This window comes from Apus apus, chromosome 13, assembly GCF_020740795.1.
Source record: "Apus apus isolate bApuApu2 chromosome 13, bApuApu2.pri.cur, whole genome shotgun sequence".
Taxonomy (NCBI): domain Eukaryota; kingdom Metazoa; phylum Chordata; class Aves; order Apodiformes; family Apodidae; genus Apus; species Apus apus.
Window position 1 is genome coordinate 18,029,278 of NC_067294.1, and position 12,692 is coordinate 18,041,969.

A 12,692-nucleotide genomic window follows, 5' to 3' on the forward strand; every position below is an offset into this window, starting at 1 on the left:
TGATGTCAGGGGCGCGAAGGAGAAAACGTGTATCTGTGCGGACATGGTGCATCTGGGAATTGTTATTGTCTGAATTTCTTACACTTCCAAGTCTTGTGCAAGACAATCCTCGCCCGTTGCTCGGAGGACGTGGTGCAGGATCTCTGTCTCTGCCTCGCAGTGATCTTACTGGTTTCTAGGGTGAGGGGGCGGGCGTGTCTCCCACCGGGAGAGAAATGGCAGGACGGGACTGCTCGTAAATAGTGGTTTTCGACAGCTGGGAGATCCCGAGCCAGCGCTCAGCTTTCCCGCTTTGAATGGTAATGGCTGATGGAGGAGAAAAGCTGGGAATCCCAGCCACTGAGTAAACTACAGCGGACACACCTGTGATGGATCCCATCTCTTTCAAAGTCCCAATCCCGATTTTCTTCTGTCTGCGTCTCAAGCGAGTCAAGAGAAACCAGACAGATCCTTCATGAAAAGCCGTTGTATCTCACCCGTAAATTAAACCTCCTCTTACGGTGAAAAAAAAACAAGACCTGAAGAAAAAACAGATGACCAAGCCCCTTATGCAGCAGATACGAAAAGGTTAGAAAACTTCTCTACGACATACCTGGTGGAGTGGATTTCGCATATGCACCAACACTGAGTCTCTGTAGATGGCATTGTGAAGACCTACCTCCTCCCCGTCACAGTGAGGTGTCATTAGAAAACGTTTTCCTGCTGATTCTGACCATGCATCCAGTGGAGGATACTTTCCTTTCCTCCAGCTGCATCTATACACGACTCACAGTAACAATAACCTATCAGAATGAGAAATTGGTTTGCATTTGTAGTGTTTCAGATGTCAAAAGGCAGCAACCAAGTGTCTCTGTATGAGGCCGGGAGAAGGAAACAGATGTTTATATAGGGGACGGGGGGACTCTGATGAAACCTGTTGGGGATAATTCACTGCCTCTTATATAGCAAGAATTGCGTAGCCCAACACAGATAAAAATTTTAATGGATCTTCACACACCAAAGCACCTTCCAGATCGCTGTTTCCAAGTGAAGACTGATGCCTCCTTCTTCCAGGATTTGCTCCTTCCCATTGCACCCAAGCCCACAAGCCACAGCACAGTTAAGTCCCAGCAGGACACAGCTAAGAACCAGCCAATATTTTCTTCCCACATGCATGATGCATGTGGTTTTCTCTGATGGATGGTAGCAGAATTTGGTAAAAAACACAAGGTTAGTTCACGTGAAGCATAAGTTTGACTCATCTTAGGTTCCCACCACACAAAGGAGGACCAGTAGCAGGTCTAGAATCAACATTAAAAAAAAAAAATATCTCTGTGGACCTTCACCGGGAACCTTACAATGTAATTCTCTCAACCTGAAAGCAGTAATTTTTTATGTGCCTCTAGTTTATTATTATTATTTTTTTTCTAACTGTAACACTACAATGTATCACTGGCTTAAAAGCAGAATAACAAATAGCAGGACATAATATTATTAATTAATTAGATTCCTGAAGTCCTAAAAGCCTCAATGTCCATGCTGAAAAATCACTAACGAAGAAAATATGACAAGCTGCTTCCAAGGAAGCCTGTTTGGTATCCATGCTGTCAGAACAGAATGGTGTGTTTGGCAGGAAAAAATGTTTTACTATGATAAGGAAACAAAGGAGTAAAATATTTTATATTCTCAGATTAGACACAAGATAAATAGGCTGTGTATTTTGTTTTAAAATATTTCTCATCAGTATTCCATTAAATATTTGATGCCAATGACTATATATTAATTGCCAATTTCATTTGTATTGAATCCAAAGGTTAAGTCAGGAAGACCACCACTGGGAAAAAAAACTGATGGGATATCAGAAGAATTTTTCACCATGTAATGTGAACCTATTCATGGAACAGATGTTCCTTTAATTAGGATTGATTAATTCATCTGTTGAAGGCAGATTTCCAAGTAACCTGAGACTTCAGAGGTGCTGACTACTAGGTTACCCAATTCTATCAGCATTTGAGAGCTAATAGAGGGGTGGTAATGAAATTCTGGGAACTGGGTATTAGGAAGTTTCAAGGAGGTGTCAGAGGAAGGCAGAGTCTGAAATTTCTCTGTGCACATGCAACAGAAACTTCCAGCCTTAGTAAAACCAGACAAGATTAACTCAGCCCAGCTGGTGGTAAATGTGGCCCATAAAACACATACAGGAGATTCAGCACATGTTCAGGGGGTGATATTCATGAACTGGTGATCATTGTAAGATGTGATTTTTAATACTGTGAGTTGTGTACTTTGAGACGGATGTGGCTGCCCTCAGAATCCTAAGCACTGTGTACACAAAGGAAGGTTTTTGTTTTTGGTTTGGTTTGGTTTGTTTTTTTTAATAATGTACCTGAAAGAAACCTGGGCCATCATTCTTGACAAAGTGATCTCCCATAAGATGAGCTCACCAGAAGCTTCAGCTGAGATGTTATTCATAGCTCTGTTTATTGTAGCTTGACACAATTGGAAGAGATTAGAATAGATAATGGTCCATCCCTTCAGAGAAGGACCCTGAGCAGAACCCTGAGCAGAGAGTTCAGAGTTCAGAGGAGAACCCTGAGCAGAGTAACTTCACACAGGACTCCAGGCACACACAGCATACCATGAAGACCTTGGTCATAGAAAACGAAGAGTGTCCCCTTTTCTGGCATTCAAGCCATTTTAGGACTTGACTGCAAAACTTCAATTCCATACATAATTTTTAGTAAAAGAAATTCCCACGTGGATTTCTTGTTCATAGGCAGTTTTCTCACCAGGGGCAAGTGGGAGCTGCCTGCAGCTTCCTTGGTTCCAATGAGCTGGCTGAGTTTATCCTGCTGACCAGGGATTTATGTTGCACAAGAAAGCACAGGCCTGAGCCTTCCCATGTCGAAGCAACTGTGATTCACCCAGTCCTCCATGTACAACCATCTTCTGGTCATCATCACTACACCAAGTCAGAACTTAGGTTTTTGTCAAGGACTTTGTGGAAGGGATGGCTGTAGTCCTCTGCATTTCCTGAGAGTGAGTCCTCTCCCTGGTAGCTTTTTTCACTCACCTCATGCCAACCTCCTGGGGATCCCCTAAACTCTTCCCCAAAGAAACACATGTGCTGTCTTTGGACCATCCATCTCCCTAAACTTTGTGCTCTAACACCTCACAGGTATCATCTCCAGCTGGAGGCATTGGGACCGTGGGATAGGTCACTCCTCCACCTCTCTACTTTGAGGAGGCCTTTGCACACCCAGGGTCCCTCTTAGGGAAGGGAAAAGTTTCCCCTGGCCTGGGTTCTGTCACTGCCAGAAGCTCAATGTTTGGAAGAACACAGAACTGTGCCAGCAAATCCCTGCACCTTAAAAATGTCCTAAATGCTCTATAGGCATCATGCTCACTAAACTTCATGTCAAACACAAGAAATGTACCCACTGAACTTCACATGAGCCAGGGGACAAAATAAGACTCTGCCATTTTGGAAAACTTTGACAGAGCTTTCCCAGAAGGAACATGCCCACAAAAACTGTCTCCACACAAGGCATTCCAGTGCTCTCTTTATTTCAGTTTTACACACAAGGGTATCCCAGTTTATAGCAGCACAGGTTATCACTGCAGCACAACATAGCCTGAGGGTTTCCAAATACTCCATGCCACACTGCCATCAGTTAAACAATCATTAATATACAGGGGGTGACAGTCCTTCTGAAGAGGAAGAGATAAGACAATGTTGAAACATGGTTCACAAAGGACAATGAAGGGCAAATGCTCTAACACAAACCCAGAAGATCTTGTTTGGACAGGTTTCCATTCCCATCAATAAGCCTCTAAATTAAGGAAAATGAGACTAAACTCAACAGCCATTTTCCAATCTCTGTTCTCCCCTCAGACAAAATCCTTTGAAGAAAATTGTGGAGTTTTTTTAATTCCATGTAAATACAATGAGTGTGTTTTCACAACTCAATACAGTAACAGTCTATACCAACACTGTCTGTTGCTCCATTATCAATGCCATCCCAAGGAGACATCCCACCCAGCCCCTTCTCATGGGCCTAAGGAAGATCTTGTGTGTCTTGCTCTTCTCCTTGAAAGAAGATGAGGCTGCTGTACTCAAAGGGTCAAAAGGCCCTTCTTGCCTGCTGAGCTGAGTCTGTGCACATCTCAATAGGTGTGAGCAACTCCCTGCTTCACTGGGCAGCTCTTGTGCAACGTACATAGACACACAACAGCTGTGTGGACAGATGTAGTGACCAGAGGACAAGACACACGGACCAACCCATCTCAGACAGAGACACCTAGAACAGATGGAAGAAAGATTCCCATGCTTGCACCACATTGCAACACAGTACTCACTAATTCCTTGGCTTTCCAGACCAAGGAAAAGGTCTATGTGCATTTTAATGAGCCTGGGATTTGCCTGCCTGACCTTATCGTTTAATTAGAGCACAGAATCAGAGGTCCACAGCCTTGCCTAAGAGCAAATAAGGCAAGAAGTTAACTGGGGGATCTGGACCTGATCCCAATATTGAAGCATTTCAGTAATGGCTGTAACAGAGATGAAACCTATTCTTGCCTGACTGACAATTACAAATGCAGATTTGCCTTGGAGGAACCATGGCCACACACTGTAGCCCAGAACCCTTTGATATCTCGAGGTGTGAAGGCTCTGGCTGTGCTGACTCCACACTAGTTAAAGGAAAGACTATTGAACTGTTCTGCAGAGAGTGTCCCAGGATTGTCTGGTGCTATGTCCCCTACAGTGACAGGGCCATGGTGGAATTCCTGATTGGTGCCTCTACTCATGGCACAGTGTTGTGGTGGCAGGCTGGGGAGGATGGGCTTCAGGAACTTGAACTCGCTGTTGCCTGAGCCTGTCGTGAGGCTAATCTCATAGCAATAGGGGTGGGGCAGGGTTCCCATGGCAGCTGCATCAGCCAGGCCACTCTGCAGGTCTCCAGCACCATAAAGCACATGCCCACCCTTCAGATCCTTTCCCTTGCACACCTTGCGAACCACAAAAGCTGCCATGGATGCAACGAAAAGGAGTGAAACAAAGACCAAGGAAATTATTAAATAGGTGGTCAGGGAGCCTCCCTCCTCCTCCTCCGTGCCCAGGCGAGGTGGTAGGTGCACATCTGAGAAGTCGTTGAGCAGGACTGCGCTCAGTGCCGCAGTGGCTGACAGTGGTGGCCGCCCATTGTCTCGCACCAGGACAACCAGCTTCTGCTTCACAGCGTCTCTTTCTGTCACTGGCCTCTTCAGCCGGACCTCCCCACTTTGAGCACCCACCACAAACAGCCCGGGGTCGGTGGCCCTCAGCAGGTGGTATGAGAGCCATGAGTTCTGCCCGGAGTCAGCGTCAACAGCCACCACTTTGGTGATGAGGTAGCCAGTCTCAGCTGACATGGGCACGAGCTCGCTGGACAGTGGGCTGCTGTCCTGGCCTGGGTGCAGCACCAAGGGTGCATTGTCATTCTCGTCCACCACCACAAGGCGAACAGTGACATTGGCACTGAGAGGAGGTGACCCTGCATCAGAGGCAGTCACCAAGGCCTCAATGTGCCTCACCTGCTCGTAGTCCAGAGGCCGCAGCACAGACACATGCCCATTTTCTGAGTTCACGGAGATGCAGGAGCAAGAATGTCGCTCCATGGGGTGCACTGGGGTCAGGAAATAGGTCACCTTGGCATTGGGCCCCACATCAGCATCAGAAGCACTGACAGCTCCAACGAGGGCTGTGGGGACATTGTTCTCACGCACATACATAGTGTATGATGTCTGGTTGAAGACAGGTGCATTATCATTGACATCAGAAATATCCACGGTGAAGGTTTGGGTGGTCGTGAGAGGAGGTGACCCTGTATCTGCTGCTGTGATAGTCAGGATGTACCGTGCCATCTCCTCCCGGTCCAGTGGGCTCACGGTCACCAGCTCATAGTAATTCTCATAGGCTGGCCTCAGGGAGAATGACAGCTGGTCCTCAAGGGCACAGGAGATCTTCCCGTTGGCACCAGCATCCCGGTCCCTGACAGCGAAAAGGGCAACCACTGTCCCAGGTAACGCATTCTCAGGGATGGAGCTGCTGAAGGAACTGACCACCAGCTCCGGAACATTGTCATTCACATCCACCACCTGCATCAGCACCTTGCAGATTGCTGAGAGGCCCCCACCATCCGTGGCCCGAACACTGAGTTCATGATTCTCAGCCACCTCAAAGTCCAGAGCCTTTGTCAGTTTAATTTCACCGGTCTTAGGGTCAATGGAGAATGGTGAGTGGCCTTGGCCCACCATTTGGCTGAACTGATAGGAAATGTCCCCATTAGGTCCTGCATCCAGATCAGTTGCCACCACTCTCAGAACCACAGAGCCCTCTGGTGTGTTTTCCAAAACCTGCCCAATGTACACCTCCTCAGTGAAGACGGGAGCATTGTCATTCACATCTAGAACCACAATGCGGATCTGGGTGGTCCCACTCCTGGGTGGAGAGCCCCCATCCACAGCAATGAGACTGAAACCCACTTCTGTCTGCTCTTCTCTGTCCAGAGGTTTTTCCAAGACCAGTTCAACATACTTCTTGTCCTTAACTCGGGTCCCAAAGGAGACACTAAAGTACTCGTTCTCGGGAGCGATGCTGTATGCCTGGATGCTGTTGCTGCCGATATCCAGGTCCCGAGCTCCCTCCAGAGGGAAACGCGACCCCGGGTTGCTCGTTTCCAGGATCTGAAAAGTGGCTTGCTCCTCCGGGAAAACGGGCGAATGGTCATTGATGTCCTGCACGGCCACCTCGACCCGAAAGATCTGCAGGGGGTTTGCCAGCAGCAGCTCGAAGGGGAGAGTGCAGGTAGAGGACTGTCCGCACAGCTGCTCCCGGTCCAGCCTCTCCGCCACTAGGAGGCGGCCGGTGCCGCGGTCTAAGCGAAAGCGCTGCGGGCCGTCCTGCGGGGCCAGGCGGGCGCGGCGAACCGAGAGCTGCCCCGGGGCCAGCCCCGCGTCCTCCGCTAGGTTGGCTACCACGGAGCCGCTCGCCGCCTCCTCGGCTACGGAGTAGCGGAGGGGCTCGGAGCGCGCGTGCGGCAGGGAAAGGAGAGCAGCGAGACAAAGCACTTGCCTTGTGATCGCCATGCCGGGGCGGCGAACAGCCTCCGTTTCACGGGCCGTCCGCGAGGAAAGCGGCGTCCAGCAGCAGAGGCGGCGGGCCGGGCTGGGGCGGCGGGCGGGCTCCCTCCCTCTCTGTCTCTCGCCGAGTGCAGCCGGAGGCCCGGAGCGCGGCCGTCCCGGGTCGGCAGCGGCTGTCTCGGGTACCGTTGGCCGCAGCTCACAACTAATGCTGCCGCCTGACGGGGCTGGGCTGGGCAGGGACGTGCCGGGCTCGGCCGCCTCCCTTCCCGCCGCCGCTCGGCGCCGCTTGTCAGGGACCGCCATCCTGCGGCCAGCGCCGGGACTGCCCGCCGCTGAACGCCGCAACCTCACTCCGGTCCCCGACCGCACACGCGCGATTGCAGCCGCGCGCCCGCGTCGGGGCCCCGCGAAGGGGGCGCGCACACGGCGCCGAGGAGGGAAATGCAGGGAGGGAGCGCGGAGAGCTCTGCGGGGCTGCCGCTCGGCTCCCCGAGCACCGGCAGCGCCGGCACTGGCCCAAGTGTCTGCCCCGATCCCCGCTGCCGGAAAACGCGGCGGCAATACAAGCGCAAGACGTTTCCCACGGTAGCGTGGGGCGGAGGCTGAGCCCGGAGGGTCTGAACGAACATCCGCGGCCGGAGAAGACGGGCAGGAGCCGCCGCAGGGACAGCCCGCAAGCAACAGCATAGTGCTGCACTACAGCTACTGGGGAATGTCAGTCAGAGGACGGGGAAGGGGGGCGAGTCCCAGCAAGGCTCAGGCGTGGACGAGATGGCCGACCGGCCAGTCCGGCGGCACAACGGCAGGAGGGGCTGGGGTTCCTAGGGCAGCTGCCCCGACGCTCCTGGGCTCCGAGCTGCACAGCGGTCCCTCGTCCTGGCCCGATCCCGCCTCAGCGCTGCCTTGCGGGATGGCCAGGACTGGCCTCAGGATCTGGAATTCGCTCCTCTCCGAGCCGGTGGTCAGGCCCACTTCGTAGCGGAAAGCCGGCGACAGAGTGCCCGTCCCGCTTATGTCCTCGCTGCCGGGGACGTAGTCGCCGTCGGTGTAGCAGTGGGCAGCGGGAGGCGAAAGGCGTGGCCGGAGGCGACTCTTGCAGAGCCTGGCTGCCGAGAAGACGAGGATGGAGAGGAGGAAGAGCGAGGAGACGCAGACCAGGGAAGCGATGAGATAAGTGGTGAGCAGGTCCTCGTCGGCCACCTCAGGCTGCTGCCTCCCCACTGGAACGCGGTTGAGCTGGAGGAAGGCGTCGGAGAAGCCGTCCACCAGGGCGATGGCCAGGGTGGCGCTGGCGGAGCGCGGCGGCTGCCCGCGGTCTCGCACCAGCACCACGAGCCTCTGGCGGGCCGCGTCCCTCTCCGCCACGGCCCGCGCCGTGCGCACCTCGCCGCTGTGCAGCCCCACGCGGAACAGCCCCGGCTCCGTCGCCTTGGCCAGCTCGTACGACAGCCACGCGTTCTGCCCCGCGTCCGCGTCCACCGCCACCACCTTGGCCACCAGCTCGCCCGCCGCCGCCCCGCGCGCCACCAGCTCGCCCGCCAACGCGCTGCTGCCGGGGGGCGGGTGCAGCACCACGGGCGCGTTGTCGTTCTCGTCGCGCACCACCACGCGCAGCACCGCCTGCGCGCTCAGCGGCGGCGAGCCGCCGTCGGCAGCGCGCACCGCCACCTCCAGGCCGCGCACCTCCTCGTAGTCCAGCGCCCGCAGCGCCCGCACGATTCCGCTCTCAGCGTCCACGGACACGAAAGATGCCTCTGCGGGGATTCCCGGCGGGGCTGCCCCCAATGCGTATCTCACGTGGGCGTTTTTCCCCGCATCGGCGTCCGTGGCTCTCAGGCGGCCCAGGATCGTCCCCGCGGGCTCGTTCTCCTTCAGCACCATGGTGTATACCTCCTGCGTGAACATGGGCGCGTTGTCATTCACGTCCAGAAGCCGTAAGAGCAATGTCTTCGACGTCGAGAGCGCGGGGGAGCCCTCGTCGCGGGCCCGCAGTGTCACGTTGTACTCTGACACTTCTTCCCTGTCCAAGCCCTCCGATGTCACCAGCGCGTAAGCGTCGGCCGCCAGCGGAGCGATGCTGAAGGGCTGCTCACCTGCCGTTTCGCAGCTTGTCCTGCCATTTTCTCCCGAGTCCCGATCCCGCACGTTGAAAAGGGCCACCACAGTGTTTGGTGGGGCGGCTTCCGAGAGTGTGCTGGTGACGGACGTGATTATCACCTCGGGTGCGTTGTCGTTCACGTCCTCCACCTGCACCTCCACCTTGCAGTGAGCGGACAGGCCCCCTCCGTCTGTGGCCTGGACGTCTATCTCGTACGACTTTGTTTCTTCATAATCTACCGGCTTTTTGAGTCGAATCTGCCCCGTCTCGGAATTTATTTTAAAGGTCTGGAGATTTTCTTCTGAATTTTGAACTATGGAATAGGATATTTCCCCATTCGTTCCGGCGTCTAAATCACTAGCAGAAACTGCCACAACTAATATATCCTGGGAACTATTTTCTAATACCCGAGCTTTATACAGACTCCGGGTAAATTCTGGGATGTTGTCATTTGTATCCAGGACTACTACACGGATTAAGGCGGTACCAGAGAGTGGTGGAGACCCACCATCCACAGCCGTGACACTGAAAGTCACTTCTGCCTGTTGTTCTCGGTCCAGCTCTCGGTCCAATACCAGTTCGGCGTACCTCCTGCCATCACTCCGCCTCCGGGTGTGGATATGGAAATAGTCGTTCGAGCTGATGTTGTAATACTGAAGACTATTGTTCCCCACATCCGCATCCTGAGCGCTTTCCAATAAAAATCGAGCTTCTGGCATTGCAGTTTCCGGGATCTTTAAAACTATCTCTGTATTTAAGAACACGGGAGCATGATCATTTATATCGGTGAGGCTTACCTCGGCTCGGAAGGACTGCAGCGGGCTCTCCAGCAGCACCTCGAAACGCACAAGGCAGGGCTCGCTCTGGCCGCACAGCTCCTCCCTGTCCATTCGCTCTCGCACCACCAAATCCCCGGTGTGTTGGTTCAGTTGTAAATACTGCTTTTGTCCTTCAGAAATGAGCCGAGCCTGCCGAGCCGATAACTCCTCACGGGTCAGTCCCAAATCCTTAGCGATATTCGCCACAAAGAAGCCTCTCTCCGTCTCTTCGGGCACAGAGTAGCGGGCTGTTTCTGTTCTCGATCCTGACACAAGAAGGAGCAGAATCAGAGGCACTGCTAGCCCTGGCAACGGTTCCTGGCTCTTCCTCAGCTCCATTACCTCCCAGAGAACCGATGGCCCCCCTCGCGAGCTGGATTGGAGCTGCCGATCCAGCCTGCAGACCTCGGAGCGGAGCAGCCCGCGATGGCGCAGCCCCGCAGTCCCGCGGGAGGTGGATCCGGGAGCTGCGCGTGTGCTCCGCGGTCAGCAGCGGCAGCAGGTGGCAGATCTGCGGAAGGACGCGGAGATTTCCCAGAGCAAAGCTTGCAAAATAGAACCTGCTCTTCTTTGTTCCGAGGACAGGACATACAGATTTAACTGCCCGTACAGCCCCATTCAAATATCAAATACTAGTTGAATGAGCACTGCTTCTGCTCACATTTATTTGAAGATGAGATTTCTTTCAAGCTGCTCTTTCTGATTTCCCTCCCTACAGTGGTTTATGAACAGCGAGGAAAATTCTTCTAGGCTGTTTAGCTAAAGAAGCTGTGTATAGGTGTCCAGCTTCAGAAGCGATCTGATTCATGAACCGCGGCAGAGATTGCCATGTAGCTCCCCGTACTAATTCTCGGGAGGGTTTTTGGAATGGACCAAGATTGTTTCCTCGATTCAGGACCTCTCAGACTGGCAGTCCTGGAGAAGGAGTTGGGGACAGCATCTCTCCGACCTCAGCCTGGGTCAGAAAGCCCCCGTCCTTCTTTCTCTCGCCTCTGAGAACGGACATGCCAGGTCTCGCTGATTTCCCCTGGATACAATCTACTCAGAAGGCATGGATTTATTCCCCAAATCCTGCCCAATGGGTGGCTATTTCCTCGGCAATTACTGTGATAAGTGATCTTCGAGATAACACACACACCCGAGGGAGTAGCAAGTGGGTTTTTATTGTTTTCTGTCATCAGGCAATTGACTTTTAAAATGTATGAGCAACAGAAAATATCACATGACTTTATCGATCAATATGGATCAATGAAAGAAAAAGAAACCAGAAAGCTTCTTGATGCCCTATATTCTACAGTGCCTTAAGTCTGATGCAAATCTTATAGCCTATTTTACTGTAAAACCACAACCTTTTACTTCACTAGTGCCTTATACTAAAAGATCCTGAAATGTTATTTTCAAAGATAGAGTAAGAAAAAAAAACGACAACAAAACAACACTCAAAACAAAACGGAGAAAGACACTGCTGAAAGCCCATGCTTCACAGTATGGAAAACCTGTAAAGCCCTGGTCATATCTGCAAAGGGTGGCAATGTCGTCCATGCCTAATAAAATCAACGTTGGCTGGTTTTAAGGAATTACGTTGTAAGCAACAATGACATTTTCTTAACATTTCTTTGGCCTGGTATTGGACAGTCTGCAGAAAATTAAGACATTATTACAGAGCTCTCTCTATAAGGGGCGAAAGAAAAATACAGAAAAGGTGATGTAGGAAAAAGTTGTCTGGAAGATCTACTTATAATTATCAGGATTTCCTCTGACATGTAGAAGCAGTAGCACTCTCACAATCATACATCAAGTCTCTGTGTAATAAACATGCAACACAGTCCTTCTTCTCCATCCACAGCACGATTACAAAGTACCTACAGGAACAAAGTACTGCTCAGGTGGAGGGTGGCTTTGCTCTCCCACATAAAGGACTTGTACCTCCCTGGTATGTGTTTGTTGGGTGTTTGGTCTCTTTCTTCTGTTTTCCCCGTAAGGACGTTAGCCCATGAGGAAAGACATGCTTGTCTTTCTCCTCCCTCACTGATGGCTGAGCCAAGGGTTTGGTTCAGAACTGACATTTTGCTCCATCCCCTGGTTTCCAGCACAAGCTGCTTCCACAGCTCTGGGCCTCGTGTCTTCGGAGAGGGGAGCTCTGCCCTGCAAAGAACAGAGAGGGGAGGTTGTCATCTGAAGGTCAGCAGGCACCAGCAAGAACCGTAGAGGACATGTCTTACAGCACTGCCTGTGGGACACTGATCTCTGCCCAGAGTCAGAGAGGAGGCTGGACCAGGGTGTGGGTCTCTGACCTGCTCAGGAACAATTTGAAGCTGGAAACCATGCTCCACTTTGGACATCACCAAGGCACTCCTGCAATGCTTTTGTGAGTGTCAGGGAGTAATTTCAGATGGTAGGAGCCCCAAATAAAATAACTTTCTCACAGTCAATCGAGTTGAAAGGTGATGTATGGAGATGGGTCCCCTGAGGCTGGTGCAACTGCAGCTCTGAGAACCTGCAGTGAAGTGGGTTAATGTCATCAGTGGTTATGAAATCCAAACCTTTTAAGGGGTGACTGCTAGATGGTGCCCTGAAAACCAGTAAGCCAATGTTTAGAAGGGCCTTGGACTGAGTGGGAGAGTGAGGAGAGAAGGACCTGTTTCAATGATCACAGGATTGTCATGATTGGA

The 12,692-nt window shown here is 52.2% G+C and overlaps 3 protein-coding genes across 13 annotated transcripts in view; all 3 read right to left on the minus strand.

The window, feature by feature from the left end:
* Positions 1-3,542: 3,542 nt before the first annotated feature.
* Positions 3,543-7,152, minus strand: LOC127389892 (protocadherin beta-15-like). The gene has a single exon (XM_051630885.1). The coding sequence runs from the start codon at positions 7,105-7,107 to the stop codon at positions 4,672-4,674; it is 2,436 nt and encodes an 811-aa protein (XP_051486845.1). The 5' UTR covers positions 7,108-7,152; the 3' UTR covers positions 3,543-4,671.
* A 703-nt stretch (positions 7,153-7,855) lies between these two features.
* Positions 7,856-10,359, minus strand: LOC127389891 (protocadherin beta-15-like). Its single transcript, XM_051630883.1, has one exon. The coding sequence runs from the start codon at positions 10,357-10,359 to the stop codon at positions 7,861-7,863; it is 2,499 nt and encodes an 832-aa protein (XP_051486843.1). The 3' UTR covers positions 7,856-7,860.
* Positions 10,360-11,167: 808 nt separating this feature from the next.
* The window catches only part of LOC127389888 (protocadherin beta-15-like), a 120,190-nt gene continuing 118,665 nt past the window's right edge, over positions 11,168-12,692 (minus strand). For all 11 annotated transcript variants that reach the window (XM_051630871.1, XM_051630878.1, XM_051630851.1 and 8 more), the window contains one exon: positions 11,168-12,165. In XM_051630871.1, coding sequence (XP_051486831.1) covers positions 12,046-12,165 — 120 coding nt within the window. In that variant the 3' untranslated portion in view covers positions 11,168-12,045. The remainder of the gene's footprint in view (positions 12,166-12,692) is intronic.